The sequence below is a fragment of the Fusarium pseudograminearum genome, chromosome 1 (genome assembly GCF_000303195.2).
Source record: "Fusarium pseudograminearum CS3096 chromosome 1, whole genome shotgun sequence".
Taxonomy (NCBI): Eukaryota; Fungi; Ascomycota; class Sordariomycetes; order Hypocreales; family Nectriaceae; genus Fusarium; species Fusarium pseudograminearum.
Window position 1 is genome coordinate 4,934,458 of NC_031951.1, and position 20,002 is coordinate 4,954,459.

General features: G+C 49.0%; 7 protein-coding genes across 7 annotated transcripts, besides 3 other annotated features; 3 read left to right on the top strand and 4 right to left on the bottom strand.

The window, feature by feature from the left end:
- Positions 1-56: 56 nt before the first annotated feature.
- On the top strand, positions 57-986 carry FPSE_00811 (uncharacterized protein; the record flags this gene model as incomplete). The annotated part of the gene is made up of 1 exon (XM_009253931.1): positions 57-986. One exon carries the CDS (start codon positions 57-59, stop codon positions 984-986), a length of 930 nt encoding a protein of 309 aa, XP_009252206.1.
- Positions 987-1,264: 278 nt separating this feature from the next.
- Positions 1,265-2,358, bottom strand: FPSE_00810 (uncharacterized protein; the record flags this gene model as incomplete). The annotated part of the gene is made up of 2 exons (XM_009253930.1): positions 1,265-1,859; positions 1,913-2,358. 2 exons carry the CDS (start codon positions 2,356-2,358, stop codon positions 1,265-1,267), a joined length of 1,041 nt encoding a protein of 346 aa, XP_009252205.1.
- A 1,038-nt stretch (positions 2,359-3,396) lies between these two features.
- On the bottom strand, positions 3,397-5,978 carry FPSE_00809 (uncharacterized protein; the record flags this gene model as incomplete). Its single annotated transcript, XM_009253929.1, has 4 exons — positions 3,397-3,689; positions 3,742-4,195; positions 4,243-5,298; positions 5,349-5,978. 4 exons carry the CDS (start codon positions 5,976-5,978, stop codon positions 3,397-3,399), a joined length of 2,433 nt encoding a protein of 810 aa, XP_009252204.1.
- Positions 5,979-8,840: 2,862 nt separating this feature from the next.
- Positions 8,841-8,871: a microsatellite.
- Positions 8,872-9,237: 366 nt separating this feature from the next.
- Positions 9,238-9,261: a microsatellite.
- Positions 9,262-9,806: 545 nt separating this feature from the next.
- On the top strand, positions 9,807-11,372 carry FPSE_00808 (uncharacterized protein; the record flags this gene model as incomplete). Its single annotated transcript, XM_009253928.1, has 3 exons — positions 9,807-10,805; positions 10,860-11,009; positions 11,061-11,372. 3 exons carry the CDS (start codon positions 9,807-9,809, stop codon positions 11,370-11,372), a joined length of 1,461 nt encoding a protein of 486 aa, XP_009252203.1.
- Positions 11,373-12,641: 1,269 nt separating this feature from the next.
- FPSE_00807 (uncharacterized protein) lies at positions 12,642-13,277 on the top strand (the record flags this gene model as incomplete). Its single annotated transcript, XM_009253927.1, has 4 exons — positions 12,642-12,644; positions 12,804-13,011; positions 13,068-13,163; positions 13,243-13,277. The coding sequence occupies 4 exons, from the start codon at positions 12,642-12,644 to the stop codon at positions 13,275-13,277; spliced, it is 342 nt and encodes a 113-aa protein (XP_009252202.1).
- A 724-nt stretch (positions 13,278-14,001) lies between these two features.
- Positions 14,002-14,027: a microsatellite.
- A 661-nt stretch (positions 14,028-14,688) lies between these two features.
- On the bottom strand, positions 14,689-15,438 carry FPSE_00806 (uncharacterized protein; the record flags this gene model as incomplete). The annotated part of the gene is made up of 3 exons (XM_009253926.1): positions 14,689-15,036; positions 15,090-15,170; positions 15,223-15,438. 3 exons carry the CDS (start codon positions 15,436-15,438, stop codon positions 14,689-14,691), a joined length of 645 nt encoding a protein of 214 aa, XP_009252201.1.
- Positions 15,439-15,787: 349 nt separating this feature from the next.
- FPSE_00805 (uncharacterized protein) lies at positions 15,788-19,825 on the bottom strand (the record flags this gene model as incomplete). The annotated part of the gene is made up of 6 exons (XM_009253925.1): positions 15,788-16,893; positions 16,942-17,750; positions 17,799-18,566; positions 18,617-18,853; positions 18,905-19,568; positions 19,642-19,825. 6 exons carry the CDS (start codon positions 19,823-19,825, stop codon positions 15,788-15,790), a joined length of 3,768 nt encoding a protein of 1,255 aa, XP_009252200.1.
- Between the last annotated feature and the right edge of the window lie 177 nt (positions 19,826-20,002).

A 20,002-nucleotide genomic window follows, 5' to 3' on the forward strand; every position in this document is an offset into this window, starting at 1 on the left:
CTGCTGCTGATCAAGGGAGGCCAACTCCGAGGTTCAATGCCATTCAAAAAGCAGCAATGGATGGGCTAGGATTTCTAGCACGGAATTCTATTAAGAACCCAAATCCAAAGGATCAAGCACCAGTTGTTGACCAGCCTGCCTTGCCTGCCCAGCCCACTCAACCTGCTGTTGATCAAGGGAGGCCAGCTCCAAAGTTAAATGCCGTTCAAAAAGCGGCAATGGATGGGATAGGATTTCTAGCACGAAATTCTGTTAAGAACCCAAATCCAAAGGATCAAGCACCAGTTGTTAACCAGCCCGCTCAGCCTGCTGCTGATCAAGGGAGGCCAGCTCCAAAATTAAATGCCGTTCGAAAAGCGGCAATAGATGGGCTAGGATTTCTAGCACGGAATTCTGTTAAGAACCCAAATCCAAAGGATCCTCAGCCAGTACCTCCCCCACAGCCGCAACAACCGAAACGTCCGGCTAACCCTCGTGTTCCGGCCAAGGTTGCTACGGCACGCGACAAGCGAATCTTGTCGCAACCACGTACACAGCATGGCCAGGTACGACCACAAAAGCGTCCTCGGTTGGAGGTTGGGCCAGGTGAAGCCATGGACATTGACCGCGAGGAGGCTGCTTTCCGGCTCAGTGGTAATCCTGGCCACGATGCTACACCGGTTACCCAGCCTGTCCAGCCTAGACGCCCTTCCGACAATTTCGTAATGAGTATCAACCGCGCTACTCAGAACCCTGCCAGGCGTGTCAGGTTTGAAGATCCGCTGAAGCCCTCCAAGACAAGCAAAGTTCAAAAGAAGCTCCTCTCGTCAAGTACTCGAAAGGCGAAGCGTGTACCGGGTCCAAAGAAGTCCCAGGCGCTTGAAGCGCTTGTTCAGGGCGATACTTCATATATGCCTGTGGCTGTTCAGAATATCATGTCTCGGTCAAAGCACCTCGAGGCACGGCTCAAGATCGATGCCATTCCTATTTATGCTTACTTGAAATGAGAGCAGGTTTTAGAGGTCTATGGTTTGCTGTTGTGTTTGGTTTGTAGCTATGCTTTGATGGATAGCAAATTGTGTTTCTATGGGATTTGTGTTTTTTGGGATCATTTATGTTGGTTTTCGTTGCTGTTTAACGGAGTTTGCTATATAACATTTATATTTTTAACAATATATTATAGAACGTTTTGTTCCTGGGTATCACTGACTCCTGTCCGTCTCCTGCTTTCCCTGCCCCTGACGAGCTAAATACATAAATATTCCAGTTTCCAAGCAGGAATAACTCAATTAGCATAGCGGCACTCACAAGTACCGTTACTGGATTTGATATCGCCCACGACACTCCCCTGGCTGTCCACACACTGGGGCGATCCACCTCTGAACATCTTCCGTTGGACAATCTCAACATCACCTGGCCATTCGGCAAAATCTTCACCATCAGACCCTTCAGTATTGCCACCATTCCCTTGCGTCCAAAGTGTAGCTTCAAAGAGCGTGTCGTCAAACATGCATTTGGCGGCAATATTACTCGACGAGATCATATCGTCCGGAACGACCGTCTTGGTCATTGAGAAGGAGAACTGCAGTCGTTCTTGCGATGTGTTCTCGTCCAGGCGCTTGAGAGTCAAGTTTGCAAAGGATGGTGCAAAGGGATTTGCAGTGGATGAAATGTTGTACGAGTCGTCGTTGTCGTTGGGTGTAATTATCCAGAAGAATGTCGCCGAGGAACCTTGCGTATACGGATAGCAGCGCCATGTTGACGGGTTCGTAGTACATTCTGCGGATGTGTTTTGGAGATCTGCTCTGAAGGCGTAGGAGCCGGCTGGGAACTTGGGTGTTGGCTCTGGAGTTGATGATTCCTGCGGTATATCCTTGCTTCTGTTGTGGTTTGTCAGTCTCCTTCTCTCTCGTACATCTCAACTGTGACTTACGCATTATCCAACCCTATTGACAACCCAACGCCCAAAGCAATCGCAACAATAGCTGCACCGATCATGAAGATGACCAACAAACAACATCCCCTCCTCTTATCCACGCCGCAAAACCTCCGCTCCCGAAGACTGCCACTGTCCGTCATGTCAGGCTCTATGAACTTGCCCTTTGTCTCGTGGTAGCCATAGCTGTAGCTCGGCGGGGAGTAATGCGCCGGGGGCGGAGCCCGGTAGGCTCTTGCCGATGGGATATATGCCGGTGGCGGAATTCCATTGTTGCGAAGAGCGCGAAGGGGAGATTTCCTTGGGATGCGTAGAGGAGCTGGGGGAGTAGAAGGGCTGGGAGGTGAGGGTGTTAAAGCGATCTCGTTTTCGTCAATGGAGGGGAGATGGGGACGGGAGATGGAAGTGAAGGATGACGCTCTGTGGGTATGACCTCTGATCATTTTTTGGTAGATGCGATTCCGTAACTAGTAATTCTGGATAGGTGGTTCAGTCAAGTGTTGTTGTGGTTAAACCGATGACGCTGGTGTAGGTCTCTGACAACTGAATAGTAGACCATGAACAAAGAACAAGTAAAAGAAGAAGGTAGGGTGATAAGAGTATAAAGGACTCAACAATCAGGCTGTGATTATGCTTCTTAGGACCGGGATAGAGGCAACCTTGATATATTCAGCTCAGCCTGGTACGACAATCGTGCATACAGTTCAAGTTATATGTTCTATCATGATGGTGGGATAAGATGCATTCAATTCGAACAGTCAATCAAGAGGAAACTCGTCTTGTTTTCAATTCGCAAAGATGAAAGATAACAAAAACGCATCATCAATGATCTTATCGCTTTGAATCCCTCCCTCCTCCTCCTTCAGCTCAAACTATCGATTTCAGCTGTTTGGTTTGCCCTTAACACTATTTTTCGCCTCCTCCTCCCCGCCTCCCCTCGTACCGTTAGAACTAACTAAAAAGCCGTTCAGAAATTCAATTAACAATTCAAGACCCGCCCGCGCGGGATCATGGTTATCCGAGGGGGGGGCGTTGTTTTACTTTAGCGTCTCCTTGCGCTCCCGCTAACAAAGGCCTCGTGATTGGGGATGTACCTGGAAAGGTGGCGTTGAGCTGTGAAGCTTGGCTTGCGGAATATTGGTTTGGCTGAGGGAAAGAGGTAAAGCTTGAGGGGGGTCTGCATATTGGACCGGGAATTCCATTGCTGTCAGGGTCGGTCGATATTGTGACTTCGGAATGCTATGTATATGCAACTATCGTCTTATTGAACCCTTGGATTCTATCCCTCTACTTTACCCTTCTAAACTTCACTTCTACCAATGTTTCCCTCTTACTGCGATAGATCATCTATGTAGATCCCTGACGTTCTCAAGTATACAACTGTAGCTAGCTTACTCCATGCTGAACAAAAACTCCAATCGTGGTTCGGGTATTGCTCTTCCACGTTACATCAATCAATCCTTCAGCTACCCTTCCTTCAGCTACTCCTGCACCTCTGCTACTTTCTCAGCGTATGTGGGAGCCTCCAAAACCTCACCCTGCTCGGTCCAGACCGCCGACAACTCTGTCTCAATCTCGTCTCGACGCTTCTTCCACTCGTCCACTTGCGTCAGTCGCTCGCGTAATTCCTGCAACTCCTTCTCGACTTGCATCTTCTCACGTTCGGTGCCAATTCGCTCAAATTCCCATTCATCTCCTCGGTCACCCATACCAAGGACCAAGTTGTATTCGTGGTACTTCTTGAGAGATGCTCGAGTTGAGATAGTAATAAGTGCTGCAGGTGTTAGTTGAATGAAATCACAACCATAGACAGAGTTGAAACTTACTAATACCCCTCTCTTTGCATGTCTCGTACAGTAAGCCCTCAACGTCACTCGACACGGCGCTTGTACCTTCATCCACAATAGCATATTGAGGCTCGTGGTAGAGTAGACGAGCAAAGCCCATGCGCTGCTTCTCACCTCCACTGAGAATGTCCTTCCACTCTTTTCGAGTGTCCCATCCACCCTCTCGGTCAGGTAGGTAACCCAGTCGCGCAGCTTCAAGAACTTTAATAAGATCATCCTCGGATTTGCGCTTCTCCTTCATATCAACATGGCCATCAGGGTAGATGACCTGGTCACGTAAGGTTCCTGGGCTCAAGTAAGGTCGCTGAGGAAGGAACATGATGCCATCTTGACCAATATCCTTCGGGCGACTGACCAGTCCTCGGTAGACCGGCCACAAGCCAGCGAGGATTCTTGAAATTGCGGTTTTACCCACTCCATTTGGCCCAGAGATCTAGGTGTTGTCAGTACACATACAGGCCACAGTGCAGATAGACTTACGAGTAGATGTTCGCCCCTTCGCACAATGATAGATAATGATTCGAGCAATTCCTCGCCCCCCTGAGGCCACAGGCCAGGGGCGACAACTGGTACATGCTCGAATCGAACACCGTCAAATCCTTTCTGGATAGTTCCTGAGACATCAGACAGAGAGTATAGTTCGCTCTGTCCAGCTCGAACCTGATAAGCATCGGCGTTTACCCGATGTAGTGTCGAGATGAGTGTGTACACGCGGCTGGTATATCCTGCCAATTCTGACAAGTCCTTAATCGAGTACATCATGCGACCACCTGCATCTGCAAGTGAAAGCATAAGTCTCTTGTTCGTGATGAACTCCTTCATGCGGTTGCGCTCTCGTCCTCCTCGTACACCATTCTCAACCATCTCAGCCCGGCCTCCAACGCCACCCCACGCCGGTAGGAAGACAGGGAGGGATGCCAGCAGGTAACCATAGGCACTCCAACTGTATTTGAGGATGAAATCTTCCAGGATATTGTAGCGGATCTTGAGCATGTAAATGCCTTCCATCCAAGTCTTTAGCGACTTGAACTCACGGTTCAAAAAGGTCTTTTCAGTCTCGGCGCCGCCATAAAATGCGACTTCCTCAGCATTGGCAATCAAACGGGCATGTAAACTTCGGAAATCACCCTCTTTTCGACCCTCGACAGCCTTTAGTTTTCCGAACGGCGGTGAAAGTCGTCGCAGAATGCTAGCAGTCAGGAAATAATTGCTCATGAGACCAGTAATAGCAAGAGGGCCCAAAGACCGGTAAAGCTGGTAGTTGAATACACACAAATCGACAAAAGGTTTGCCAAGTGATGAGTAGATGTTGGCTGCTGAAGCACAGAATAGCGTCAAATCTTGTGTGATAAACTGGTCAGCACCTTGGCCGACACCTCCATCCAAATTGGATAGCTTGTAATAGTTAAGGTTGTCGTTAAGGTAGAGGTCATGGATATATCGCGTCAGTCGCGTACGGAAGGCGATGGAGACCTTGGATTCAAGGTACTTAATCGTGGCGTTTGTGTACGAGGCAAAGCCTCCAATTCCGCACCACTAAGATGTGTAAGTCTCTGGTACTCATATGGTGTAAGCCGGTTACTTACCTTTAGTATGCCCCATAAGAACGCTCTCCCGTTGCCAGCAACTAAATCGCGTACAATCTCACCATCTAGGCGAGCAACAACCAATGAAAGGTATGTTCTCAGCATCAGGAATGCGCCGTGACTAACCAGTAAGCCGGCTTCTTTACTGGACCACCGTGGGATCATGATGCTCATCAAGCTCAGGAACTGGTGCAGAAAAGCAATATTAAGACCGGGCTTCGTTTGCGCTGCCGGTACCGTTCCCTCACGTAGACCAGACACACGGGGAGGGTTCAGAAACAAGCGGCGATGCGCATCGAAAGTGAGCGGCTTGGTGGTGTTGATGACCACTTTCGATGTGCTATCTTTATATGGGACATAGATGGTTCGCGATCCGTCCTTGTTGTGAAGCCATGAGTTTGTGCGCACGAGTTTTCGTCCTTGCTCTCGCTCATGTCGTCGGTTCTTCCACCATCGACGTCCTCCGGCTCCACCAAGGATAATTGAGATTGCGAGGGCCAATGTCGCGAGTAGACGGGTTGTACGTGTTGTCCCGCGCAATCTTGACTTGATCTTGCCGGTCCATTTGTCGAGAAAGGCGGCTAACTGCTCCTCAGCAGCAGTATGCCGAAGCGTTGATTGCCCCGCCATAGTAAGAGGTTGAGTTGAGCGCAGGCTTTGTGATGACGCTGAAATGTTGTATACAGTGCTATGGTATTTGGAGGAGCTTCCCCACGGCAACAATAACGACCGAGTCTCTAGAGAGGCTCAGGGCGCTTGCTTTACGTGTCCATTAGTAAAGCTTGTTATGTATGATGTGGAAGTTTTTGGCAATAGTATGAGTATGGGAAACGTGTGGTGGCTAGAGTCTTCTAAGACAAAATATGGTTGAGGTTGTCCTGTATCGCAGTCATGAGCATGTGAAATACGGGTACCCGAGGCAAGTGGCACATGGGACCGGCCTGCGCCTGCCTCCTGCTGCGACTTTCCTTACTTCACCTCACCTAAGCTGCAGCCGACGGATGCGGCGAACGGGAATGACGACACTGTGTCCAATCACATGATTAAAGAAAAGCTGGGGAAATATGGGGAAGGCATTTGGCTATGGCTAATTCGATGGAGTCAGCATATCATTGGTTCGGTTGAAGTATCAAGTGGATTTTGCTTACCCTAGACTTTATGATGAATTTATCTTTAATCGCGATACTATCAACTTGAATATTTAGGTTATGATATGTTGTATTATCGTAAGAGTGTGCCAAGGTACTTCCCGACTGGTTGCGCTTCGATGTATTCTCACTTCAATGGCTTCTAGTGGATACCAGTATGGTTATCACTATGAGTGTATTTAAGGAGTAGCAGATATACCACTGTACGAGATTGTATACGACATTGTGTACAAGAGTCGTAAATCGGGAAGAGTTCGTGGAACTATTGTACATCTTACTGCCGTTCAAAACCTAATTTAAGAACAAAATCGAATATCCGTCTGCAGTTCAACGGATTCAACATGAAATATGTTCATGGGTAGCTCAGGGTTCAAAGCGACACGACTCAGCATCGACACGCTAATCAAAGGGGTCAGCTCACCACTGCGAGCTTACAGGCTTTGAGGTTAACCGATGACACTTCTCCCTCGACTCGCTCATTGAGAGAATCGGCCTCGCCGGGAGAACAAGGTGATGATGTGATTGCTACAGAAACATGCTCAAGAAAGCCATGTCTAGGTAGGATCATAATCTATTATATTACGACAAACGAGATCGATGTGATTGATATGATGATATTCTAGGCCAAACAGAAACACCAGCTGCAAGGTCTCTCTAACCGGACCGCAGCGACAGCGGGTATGCAGGTCTCTTAAGTGGTCGAGCCAGAAGGTCCCACGATGCATGGAGACATCACTGATCCGGGCGCCAACGGGGCCAATCATGCAATTTGAGTAAGGATGATAGTCCCGGTCCGACAGGGATAAGGTCTCTTTCCGTGTCTCAGTCTCGAAAGAGAAGATGGAATTTGAGGATTTGAATTGGAACTGGAGGTGATGTTCCTAATTTCAAGGGATTCGTGAGTAATAATTCGATGATTGGTATGGATGAAAAGTGCTGTCGACAACGCACGTGAAGAAATTTGTGTGGAAGGTTTGGAAGCCAAGGGACCAGCGACTCAGGTAAAGCTACCTGCCACCTACTATGCACATTAATTAATGAATATCGGTGGGTGGAGGAGCATGGACCAAGGAGTTATCTCTTGTCAAACTCGACGACATCCAACGCATACATATTTCAAAACCTGGCAGCCAGGGTTCTCATCATGACAACAGGATACAGATACAACAAAGATTATACCTAGGTACCGTACCCGTCAACAAACCCATTTAGGTTGCATGACATGAGGAAACATCGAAAGAGCGTGCATCTCATCCCGTACGTCAGTGGCCATGTAGCAGTAGCACACGGATGTGAGTGACATGGTGGCAACCTCAAATCCAAGACCAAGACCAAGACCAAGACCACACCAAGAACGCAAGGAAGAAGCTTGAAAAGCTGGGGAGAGCTTGGGCCCTTGGCAAGAAGAGCAAAGAAAACAAAACGACTGACTGAGTGATGACTGTCAAACTCTCGTTTGTTTGTCGATAGAGACCCGAAATTAAACTCCTCTCTCTTGCAGTAACTTACCTTACCTACAGGATAGGCATCATGTTAAAAGGAGAGACCCTCTCCTCAGCGCTCTGCTGAAAGATCGCGGGCATGGATGGTATGTATTAGAGCGAAGAACGGATACCCATCCCTTGTTGGTGGGCATCAGTGCTACAAGCATCTGGTGATGGTAGCCCGACCAGGTGGCTTTCTGGTTGACCGGAACTTTCCAGTACCACTATTGGTGTTGAAGGGATGGATGCAGTATATAATGACTGCAGCGATTGCAATTTATTGAGAGTGCAGTTAATAATTAACTAATCAATCAAAACGTTGCTTTTTGTGTTCCGATAATCCAACTTCTCACGCAGAAATTGTCCCAGCCGACAAAATAAGTGTAATGAATGTAGGTACATGCGCAGAGCCAGGACAGGGGTCCTTAGGCGCCGCACCAAGCCATGGTGGACTAAACCAGCCATAGGACAGGGTGGTTAAGATGAGCTTGGCGGACACCATTATTAGCGGAGATGAGAGACAAGGGATGGTCTTTTTGACTATCAAAAGATACCGATGATGTGGTATCCGACACTGTACACACCGCCCATCAACACTCCACCATGAGCAGTGTCATGCAGTGTTGTTTGTACAGTATACGATAGCACTCGTCCAAAATGGATGCTCCCGGAGGGTTAATCTCAAGCCCAACTCCACTCACACCTCCCTCTACCACCCACCCCAGTCACCTCTCTCAGTCTCTCACAGGCTCAGTGACCCTGCTGCTCGCTGTTTCTAGCGGATGCGCCCCCCGGCCCAGGCTTCCCTTCCAGCACGTCTCCCACTGTCGCTGCACCCGCACCCGCACGCACTGCATCGCGTCCAGTCCAGTCCAGTCCGCTCCAGTCCAGCCTTTCCAAATCGAAAATCAACCTTGACTTTTACCTTTACCTCTCTCATCTTCATCAGCACCTAATAAACATCACCCCAGGGAGAGCGAGCGAGCGAAAGAGAACACCCCCTGGCCTGCTCTATTTCCCTAATCTCTCCTCTTCGAGCCAAGACCAAGTTCATCTCTTAAAGGCAATCATTTCGCTTGCGCGCCAGGTCTTTTTCAGCCTCCGATCCGCCCGCCTTACCTCTCTCTGGTCCCCGTCGCCCGCTGGTCCTCCGTCTTTTTTCATTCTCACTGAGCTCCATCACCCGACCGACGCAATCCCCCGATCAGGTTTCCTGTTGACGGTATCTGTCTCAAAGATTGAGACGAATCGTCCACACATTCATTCATTCATTCATTCATTTTCGTTCGTGGCCGTTTTTTTGGTCGGTTCTGCAGCTTCGATTCTTGTACGATTCTTGGTTCAGGCCGACTTCTAGCCTCCCCTGCCTTGGCCCAAACGCGCCTTAATTTCCCGCCGCTCGCCCTTTTACCTTCTGCGACGACAAAACTCCATCAACTGTTTATACTTGTCATATCCATTGACTTCGTTTCTTGTCACGCTCCAGGCCTCGATAGGCCCTATTTGAAGAGTTAGGGGTGATATATCAGCCGGATTTGTTTGTCTGCGGTCAACGATGTGAGTACTCATCACTCCTTTTACATTCACGAGATGTTGCACGATTGCTTGGACAGTACGGCATTCCCAAGGTTCTATTAGCAAGCTTCTTGCGGATATGCCCTGTCTGTGGAAGCCGCTGTTGCACGATACGCAGGAATCTGGTGTCATCATTTTTTTGATACATCACTGCCTTGTCCCAGCTACTACTTTCACGATAGCTTCTTGTTTCCCAGTTTCCGCGAAATAATAGCTGACCAGTGTCTAGATTCAAAAAAACAAAAGCAAACATGTCAAACACAAACGACGAGATTCAACCTCAGGCAACATCAGCCGATGCTGAGATGTCAAACAGGGGTCAGTCATCTCGAGAGGAGGGAACAAGCTCCAAAAAGGGTCGCGGCCTCCTCAAGGTCCCTTCGAGATCATCGTCACAGCGGAACCAATCGTCACCAACATCAACTGGGCTGAGTGGGGCTACAGTCAGCGATCCCCGGAACAGTATCGGAAGCCGATCAAAGGAGTCCAAAGGAAGTCTCCGGGCGCGACGACGGAATGGAAGCACCTCAAGCAACAGGACCGGAGGTGAAACCGAGCCTACAAACACTGCGGTAAACTCTCAGCAAAACTCCACTGCCGCCCCCCCTCAAAAGAAGAAGCGTGGTGGTCTTTTCGCCTTTCTCGGATGCTGTGGTACGCCCGAAGGTCCAGCTGGCAACGAGGAAAACAACGAGAACGTGCACAAGCTCGACGTCCTACCTCAACGCCCGACATCCGCAAGGTCGCGAACCAACACTCCCCAGGAACAACCCAGGCCGGTTACGGCGAGAGAGTCTCAAGTCACCGTTCCCGCCCCGGAGCCCAAGGAAGAGGCTACTTCATCAGGCCACGCCCACGACGAAATCACAACGACAGAGCGAGAAAACAGGGAATCGAAACAATCGGTTCCCCCTTCAGTCACAGTGGATCCTCCTAAGCCTACTCCCACAGAAGATGAGCCTCACGTGGCAGACAAGACGCCCAACAGCGGTGACGTGGATATGCGAGATGCTGCCACTGAGGAGCCCGAGGAAGAGGCGGCTGTAGCCCCTGCAGTCGAAGCTCCAGCCCAAAGGACGATACCACCTCCCCCACCCCCGGCTGTCGTGGCACCCAGTCAATTCACGGATGCTAGCCCCTCAGCGCCCGAGCCGCAGAAGTGGTTGTTGCCCCCGATTGCACCAGAGCACAAGGGTAGGAAATGTCTGGTCCTCGATTTGGATGAGACTCTGGTTCACAGTTCCTTCAAGGTATGTTTAATCATTAATCTGGATAATGTGGATACGCGCTAATTACTTCCAAAGATCCTACACCAAGCCGACTTTACAATCCCTGTCGAGATTGAGGGTAACTACCACAATGTGTATGTGATTAAGCGACCGGGTGTCGACGAGTTCATGAAGCGAGTTGGCGAGCTCTATGAGGTCGTCGTCTTTACAGCTTCTGTCTCCAAGGTGAGTTTCTACTTGAATAATTTGGCCGAGCAGGAAACTGACAATACGTAGTATGGAGATCCGCTATTGGACCAGCTCGATATCCACAAGGTTGTCCACCATAGACTCTTCCGTGAGAGCTGCTACAACCACCAAGGAAATTACGTCAAAGACTTGTCCCAAGTTGGCCGAGACCTGAAGGATACCATCATTATCGATAACTCGCCCACCTCGTACATCTTCCACCCACAGCACGCCGTGCCCATCAGCAGTTGGTTCTCTGATGCACACGACAACGAGCTACTAGATCTCATACCCGTCCTCGAAGATTTGGCCGGACCTAATGTCGCCGACGTCAGCCTTGTTCTTGACGTCACACTCTGAAGCATGACCGTTTCTTAATAACATTTTTTACTTTGTCAAAAACATTTTTCCACGATTCGAACTACAACCGTTGATCTGCAGAGTTGCCATCATAGCGGAAGGCGTTTGGTTGAGAGCTTTCGTTTCCTGGCGTAGATGTACTATTGTCTAATCATACATAATTGAGCGGTCGGAACGGAACGAAATGAAACGAACCTCGCCAACACGCTCAAACTTCCTTTACACAGATACCTAGCGGCCTTTAGGCCAGCTTTTTCACGGAGGCCTTTTACAGCAGGCATTGCCTTTACATCTCACAGATTCGGAGCAAGAAAAGATGGACCAGCATCAGGAGAGGCATGGGACATACATGAGCTCTTCATCTCCAGAGACGAAGGGCGCGATTGGGGTGATTCCGTGTGCAGTACACGCCGGGCTGAAGAAACAGAGATAGGGCCTGTTGAGAGGCATTTGGAACCTTTGATACCATCTCATCTCATGGAGATGAAAAAAAAAGAGCTGGAGGAGGACTCGCCGTGTGCATGGATGACGCGCCATCGATGCGCGAATGTTTTTTTTGTTGTCTTGATTCCCTTTGTCTTATGGTTTCCTGTCTTTTGATACTGCTACTACTGCTTCTTCTCTCTTCTTCCTCGTTGTCGTTTCATCTTTTTGATTATACACCCCCGATACATTCATGTCGAGTCTGCGAGCGGACTCGGAAGCGAGCACGAGAGCGTTTGTTGTTGATATCCAATCTGCCTGACTTGATGATAGGGATCAACAGGTGTAGAGGCTACAGCCATCTCTCCCATACATAGTCTCACTAAATTGTAAAATTTCTTTTAAAAGAATAATGGCCTTGAATGAAATAATCACAAGTTTCTTTTTTTTTGGGAATAAATTGACTTTACTTGAGTTGGTGAACTTGAATTGGCGGGTGAACTGTCTTGCTGTAGTGGAGATATTACCTATTGTGGAGAGCTGTAGTTAGTCCCGTCCCTGAAGTTTGTACAGCTCAAGATGGACGCCACCGGATAATTATAGCACCGCCTCCCTTCTTTCTGGTGAATGTGGCCTCAACTCCCTAAGTGGTCTGGTCCCCCATTTTACGGGGGGGAGTAGCACAACCCAAACCATTAATTTAGGACCCCATCTCTCGTCTGGATCTTTGGTTTCCATCAACGTTTACTATCTATTCCCTCCTTTCTTTTCTCCATTTCGCGCTCTCTAAGAATCCTGCTGTGATTCTCTTGTCAAATCTCCTTCCCCGGCTTTAATTCTTCAACAATGGTACGTCCCAACTCTCGAATCGAGAGCAATTGGCGATGCAAGCAACCGAGCTAGTGTCGCATTGCGACTGAGCTCTATTTCTCTTGAGCTCGGATTCATATGAATGAAGCTTGTTACATATGATCGACAGAAATTCGCTAACACATCCTTCCTCTATAGTCTTCTCCTCGTCCTTCTTCCCCCGTCAACGGCGGCGCTGCTGCCAGCGGTGCCAACATCGGCCGACCCTCATCCCCTGCTATCCCTGGTGGTCCCCGTACTGCCATCCGACGACGCGCTGCCGCCGACCAGAAGGAGAAGATTGCCAATGCCCGACCAAGCAGCACTCGCGCCGCTGGCGCCGGTGGTTCCAGCAGCACCATGCTGCGTACGTTACTCCACCCAATACCGAGCTCGAAGCTCATACTGATACCCCCTTTATAGGACTTTACACCGATGAGTCGCCCGGTCTCAAGGTCGACCCTGTTGTTGTCCTTGTTCTCTCTCTTGTCTTTATCTTCAGCGTTGTTGCTCTTCACAGTACGCCTCCGCCTCCGCCTCCCCCACCTCCCTCGTTACGGAGATCTGTTCAAAGCGTGTTCTCTAACTCTATTTATAGTTATCGCCAAGATTACCCGAAAGTTCTCCAGCTAAACGGCTGCGAAAAAAGTCTCAAATTTCACGACGAAGCTCGAAGAGAAAGGGAGATGATGATATCTTTTGGGGACGCTGCTATTTCTTGTTATCACCATGAATGTGGCTGGCGTAGGGCCTCTTTTCCACACATGAAGTTATGTGATGTGAACGACGCGCCACACCACCCGCAACTGGGAGAAGGGTTAGGTTAATACGGCCACCGGAAATTTTGTTTGTTTGGTATTGCGGCTTATGAGGGGAGCCTTTGTATTATATCTCGGGAAAAGAAGGGTCCAAACCGACAATCTGGACTTTGACTGTTTTAACGCACGAATATGGAATCTCTGTCTACTGCGAATGTGACATACAAGTGACGGCTGGGAAGCAACTCATATTGTGCTTGACTTTAACTCTAACTAATAAGGGACAAGTCTATAAAAGCAAAACAAAACAAAGAGCTCCTTTCTGGAAGTTACGCTGCTGTCCTGTAGTATATACACGCAATAATCTGGACCATGCAATTCTCTCACTAACACCTTGTCTCCTTTTTCCTCCCTTGCCAGACTCATACTCATACGTGTCTTGTCCATATCCATTGGGTAAAACTGAAAAAGAGTCAACATCATTAATACCTTTTTGTTCCATGTACCACAAGTCAATACCCTTACCAGTAAGTCGAGTATCCAATATTTTACTCTTCGGCAGACGGTAGCATCTGTCAGTGGAAGGAAGATTGGCCAAATACCTACCTACCTACCTACCTACCTAGGTAAGAAGCAGGTTCATCTAGGATAACATCTTACGCTTTCTGCCCATTTATCCGGTTAAGGGGGGTCTAGAATAGAGCTGAATTTTGACAGAATGAATATACTCTTTTGGGAAGGATCGATCTTGATGGGCGGCAGATCTTGCAATTAACAGATATAATAGCATCGAGACAGACTAATTACCTACTCATCTGTTCGTTCCTAAATGCTTACATGAAGAAGTCAGAATCAAATCTAAAAAAAACATCAACAAGAGGCAAGAAAATACTGTCTTTAGGTATTCTGTAGCCATCCTGACCAGGTCCCCCCATTGCTGCTAGGTAATCACTGTAACGGCATTTCACACGTAAATGACTGTGGTCTTGACTATGGCACTAAACAGAGCAGAGAAATCGTTTAGGTCAATGGGAAGTTGCATGAAAATTTCCATTCTATCTGTAAGGCTGGAACCAGCGATGCTTGACCAGGATCAATGTAGTATCAGTGAAGTAAATGCTTGACTAAACTAACTTGCTCTTGACCCCCTTGAATCCGAGCATCTACTCATTCTCCGACCTGAGCTGGAAATCCTCCAAAACAGACAACTCTTTCCCCATGGCTATCATGACACCAAACATCAAAGTTTGCTGCTGCTTAATCAAAGCACTGGTTTCGGCCTTGAGTTACATGAAGCGAGTGTCCGGCTTGTTGGCCGTGCCTCGGGGGACAGCATCAAGCATAGTTCGCTGCATCTTGATCAAAACACTCATTTCGGCCTCGAGTTGCATCAACCGAATGCCCATGTTGTTGGCCATGCCTTGGGTGACATCATCAAGCCTGATTTCCTCTGCAGGAACGACCTCAAGGGTCTTGATAGTATTCCCAAATGGGACTTCGCAGGTGATAGTGGACGATGCCTGTCCTGGAGTAGATGTGATAGGGCGTTCGATTGACACCTTTGGGGCTGGGGAAGATGCTTCGGACTTGACAACAATGTCGGCGTTTTCAATAGCGTCATCCCATTGCTTGATCTATTCCACAGTCAGTCAAATACCAAGACATGTGTTGTGCTCAGGCTACTCACAGGTTTTCCGTAAAACATATGCTCGACAGCTGCCTTTATAAGACGATGCGAAGCCTCTTTCTTGGCCTTGGAAAGGGGCTTCTGCGAGTATCTTGTTAGCTAATAACGAGAAAGAGATGACGAAGGTACGTACGCATTTGTGCTCTTGGACCTTGCACTGAACGCATTCATGTTCGCAATGAAGAGTCGACGCCTGCTCACGAGACGCTTGTTCAGGGCGTTGGCCGCGAATGATCGTTTGGATCTCGCATTTGCGACATGGGTTCAAGAAAGTGCATGGAGGCTTCTCTTTCGCACCATGGCTGCTTGGGAGACCACCGGTTTCGGTAGGGGTAATTGGGATTCTCATAATTCAGAATATCTGGGAAGAAATGTTGTCGAATGTGCTTTAGAAAGGAGAGATGAAGGAGTTTACTGTGCGGGGGATATATCTTGGGTCAAGTGAGAATGTCGAATGTCGAATGTCTAGCTACAGCTCAAATAGATTGGCAGGCGGAAAAGACGGGTAGATGCTGTCGTCTTATATGCACGCTGGCTATATGCTTGTGATGGCGGTTAATGGCCATTCGCATTTCAGATTCGACTGCAGCTTGCCGCCTGAATGATCCTTTCATATCAACCGGTTTAAATCATTTGTTACTGTTTAACGTGGGTATCCTAACTTGCGTTTGTTTGGTGAAATCATATGGCCTACGACCTTAGATCCCTGAAGGACCTGATGTGTCACCCCTATTCATCCTCAGACTCTCCTCCATTGCTCGCCTTAATTCCTCGTCGTCATCGTCGCCCGTGTTTGCTGAAGGCTTGCCCTGGCCCATCTTCTTTCTGTACTCCTCTTCTGCCAAACTCTGCTTTTTGACGTACTCCATCACAATGTCTTCCTCAGTTTGCTGACTGCTTTCCTTTTCCATGGCTTCCTTTGACGCTGCTATCGCACGCTCAAACTCGTCATCATTTACTTCTCTTGGCGGTAGTGGCGGCGGGGATTGCTTCTTAGAGGCTTCAATGGCTTGCCGCAGCTCTTTGTCGTCATCGTTAGTGGATGCTGTGTGTGATTGAGCCACAGTGTCCGTCTCACTGAAACCTGGCATTTCAGAATATTGAGGCAGAGGCGCGTCATTTCCTAGACTCTGCTGAATGGCTTGCTCAACAAGAGCTTGGTACTCCTCATCAGTGATCTGATATTCAGCATCCTTGAAGATGGATGGGTCTTTCAGAGGGAGTGGTGCAGCCTCGCCTGCTTCGGCTCTCTGTCGGACAACGTTGATGCTTTCGCGCATAGCGGCTTCCACCTGTGCATCTTCTTCAGCGTTACCACGTGACGTCTCTTGAATTGATGCCCGAATAGCTTTCTCAAGCTCTTCATCCTCGGAAGAGTGCATTTGTATGGCCGAAGCACCACTCGATTTCGATTCTGGGACCGGGGTGTCTGAGCTGGCCCTCTCCCATGCTTCCTTATCAGCATGTAACTTCTTTCGTTTTTCAAAGGATAGGTTTCTAGTGTGAAGCCACCCAGTTTGAGGGCGTTCAAGCACAGCCTCTGAGCTGTCTTGTTGAGACCCCTCTGGACGTTTTCCCGCGACCTTCTCCTTCTTCTTCCATCGATAAAACTTGTCAAGATCAGACGCGAAGTTGTTCCACCGTTGCACAACGTCATTTCTTTCGCCGGGCGTTGCCTCTTGCATCTCGTGCTGGCCTTGGACAGCTCGCGAGGAAACAATGTAGTTCAGAACGCTCTTTGAAAAATATCTGGTAATCTCAGCATCGACACCCTGCATGGTGTAAGCTGGGATAGACCAGAAGCCTGTAGTATATTAGCAAAGCACAAACGTCCATGTCCCGACAAACTTACCTGCCGCTGGTTTTGCTACCACACCTCCGATACCCTTACCGAATCCTTTGATTAGACCCTGCATTCCCTCTTTCTCGGCACCTTTCAGGGGCTGTGTAACAAGACCAGTAATGCCGTCAAATAGTCCATAGCCAAACTCTTTGCCTGCTACCATAATACCAGAGCCAACACCTGTTACCTTATCAACAGGGCGAACAGTCTCGTCGTTGTAAAGTTTTGGCATGTTTCTGAAACCTCTGGCCAGTCCAAGACAAAAGTTCATGGGCGTTCTGGCACCAGTGGTAACTACACGACCAACTCCCCTGCCTGTTCCAACAGCTGCGTCAACGTAGTTGACAGGCGACGCACCCCGATCTTGCTTGGCAGCGTTCGCCGCTTGCTTCATCTGCTCCTTCCAGGATTTCTGATTGGTTGCTGTTTGGGCGCTCGACCGATCGGGGGATGATAGGCCGGAAGTGCTGGATGCTGCATCGCTTAGAGTAGGATGCGATGCGTTAGAGTGGGAGGACGTGAGGATTGCAGAGTTTAGTGTTTCGGTGTCGGCAATGCTCGCCGCAGAAGTTGATTTCTGATCCGAATCAGTGCCTTGAGGTTTGACTAGTGAGGCATCACTCTCAGTGGCACGAGGGTTCGCAGTGTCCAATGGTGTCTGGTCTTTCTTCTTGGGATTTGACATGCTCTTGAAGAGCTCTCTGGGCATATCAGCAATAGCCATGCCAATGCCCCCTATATCAGTGACAAGCGACAAGGTGCAAGCAGAAATTGGATCAGGTGGCTGCTCCTCTGTGTTGTACTCCCTCATTCGATACCTGTTCCTGTTAGCTCAGCTTTAGTACAGTCTTGGTATTGTAACTTACAGCTTCAAGTCAGACCACTGGAGTATTCCCTGCTCCACCAGAATTGCAGCAGCAAAGGCACTGAGTCGTACTTGGGTTCTTCTCACACGCCAAGCGGCGGCCCTGCTCGGTGCCAGAGTACAGCGCAACTTGTCCACCTCGAGATGATCATGGAAGCTCTTTCCGCCGACATCGGTTCCTTTCTCTTCTCTGATTTTCTGTCCCATAGCCTTGGCCTGTTCTAGAGTCTCGGGCTTGACGCAAAACTTGATGGCCTCGGCCAGCTTCTCTGCAGTCAGCTGCTTGTATGGGATCGGGTCAGGGCCGGCCTTGGCTCTGGCTATCATGGCACCCCAGAATGGCTGATCTCCAAAGAAGGGTACCACAAGGGTAGGCTTGCCAGCCTTGATACCTGCAGCGGTAGTGCCAGCACCACCGTGATGTACCACACATGAGACGTGTTCAAACAGCCAGTCGTGGGGAACATTGCCCAGCATATATACTCCATCTGGCTTGCCAAGATCATCAGCACCAAGACCACCCCAACCTTTCGAGACCAGAGCCCTGACACCTGAAAGCCTGACTGCCTCAAAGATCATTTCGGTCATGGCATTAGGGTCGTCGACCACAATAGAACCAAATCCAATGTAGACTGGAGGGGGGCCATCGCGCAAGAAAGCTGCCAACTCGGGATCGGGTGTGTATGACGAGGCAAGGTTAAGGAAGTAAAAGCCCGAAATATCAATGTGTCGGCCCCAATCGTTGGGCTTTGGAATCAAGGCTGGTGACCTGTGACCAGTTAGTCGGTGGAGCTCCGATAGTAGCTCGCAAGTACTTACCAGCAGTATGTCCACGAGATTTTGAGTCTTGAAAGAAGTCCAGGTGCCCAGATCAATGAAAGTGGGGGAAGGTCGAGCGCCTTCTTACGGAAGCGGTTGATAACATCTCCCAGACCCTGCCATGTCATCATTTCTACCAGAGTATATGACATGTAGTTCGTCATCACGTCATCGGTATTTGAAGATTGAATATTGGCTAAAGGATGTGGAAAGGCTCGTGTTGGCGACCAAGGCATGCTATAGGGTTATTAGTATACATCATTTCTTACAACAAGGTGGATTACTCACGTAAACATCATGTGCACAGGAATACCTAGTTTCTCAGCAATATGAACATGGGCGAAGCTAGGAGGGTTGGCGATAATAGCATCAGCAACAAAAGGCTCCTGGCCTGAGTTGCCTGATACCAATGAAACGTCCAAGGGTGCGTTGGAGGCATGGGGTTTGGGAGCCGGGCCAAGGCCATCACCTCCTTCGATACATGATCGCCAGCAACCCATAAGTATCTCTTCGATACCCTTTCGACGCTTGGTGATTTCACCGCTGGTAATGGCGTCAAAGCCAGGCATCAGGCCGGGGTGCTTGACCATAAAGGCCATCAGCTCGGCAGGGTCGCCTCCGATGTTGAAGAATTCGAGGCCATTCTCTTCGACAAATGTGCGGAAGGTGGGATGAGTAGCGATTCGTACTCTGTGTCCATATGTATCTTTCAAAACCTTGGCTAGGGCGACAAAAGGTTGAACATCGCCTCGGGATCCAACAATTTGTACGACGACATTGAGCTTTGGTGGCGGAGTTTGTCCAGGTCTACCTCCAAGGCTTGGGGGAATATATGCGGGAGGGAGATCAGGTTGTTCGGGCTCAGGAGCAAGTTGATCTTGTAGAGTTGGTGCGAGAAGATCGGCAAGTCTTCTGTTTTTGGCATTGATATTGATGTTGACTCGACCGTCGGCTATATATAGATGTCACTGGTTAGTCTAAGCGCCAAGGCAGGTTTGCAGTTTACTTGCCTGTTATTTTTGCACCGGCATCAAATCCAGGCTGTGAGAAGTGGACTTGATCATGGGACTCTCCGTAAGGAGGAGGGGCTGCATCGCTATCAGCGATGTGAATATCTGGTAATTGTAGGTTGCTCGAGCTATCGTCATCGCGGGGTTGTTGCTGTTGCTGCCGACCCGCAGCAGCTTTATTGTCGATGATGCTAGCCATAACTAAGTAGCGAATGAATCGCAAGTGTTGGCGGATAGAATGATCAAGTTGCGCTTATCATGGAGAAACGAAACTTTGAGAGCGATAGTCGTTGGGAATTTAAAGAATGTCGTTGAAGGGACTAAAGGGTCGCTTTCGTTAAGTTGTTAGTGGGGGAGGGAAGTTGAAACCAACGAC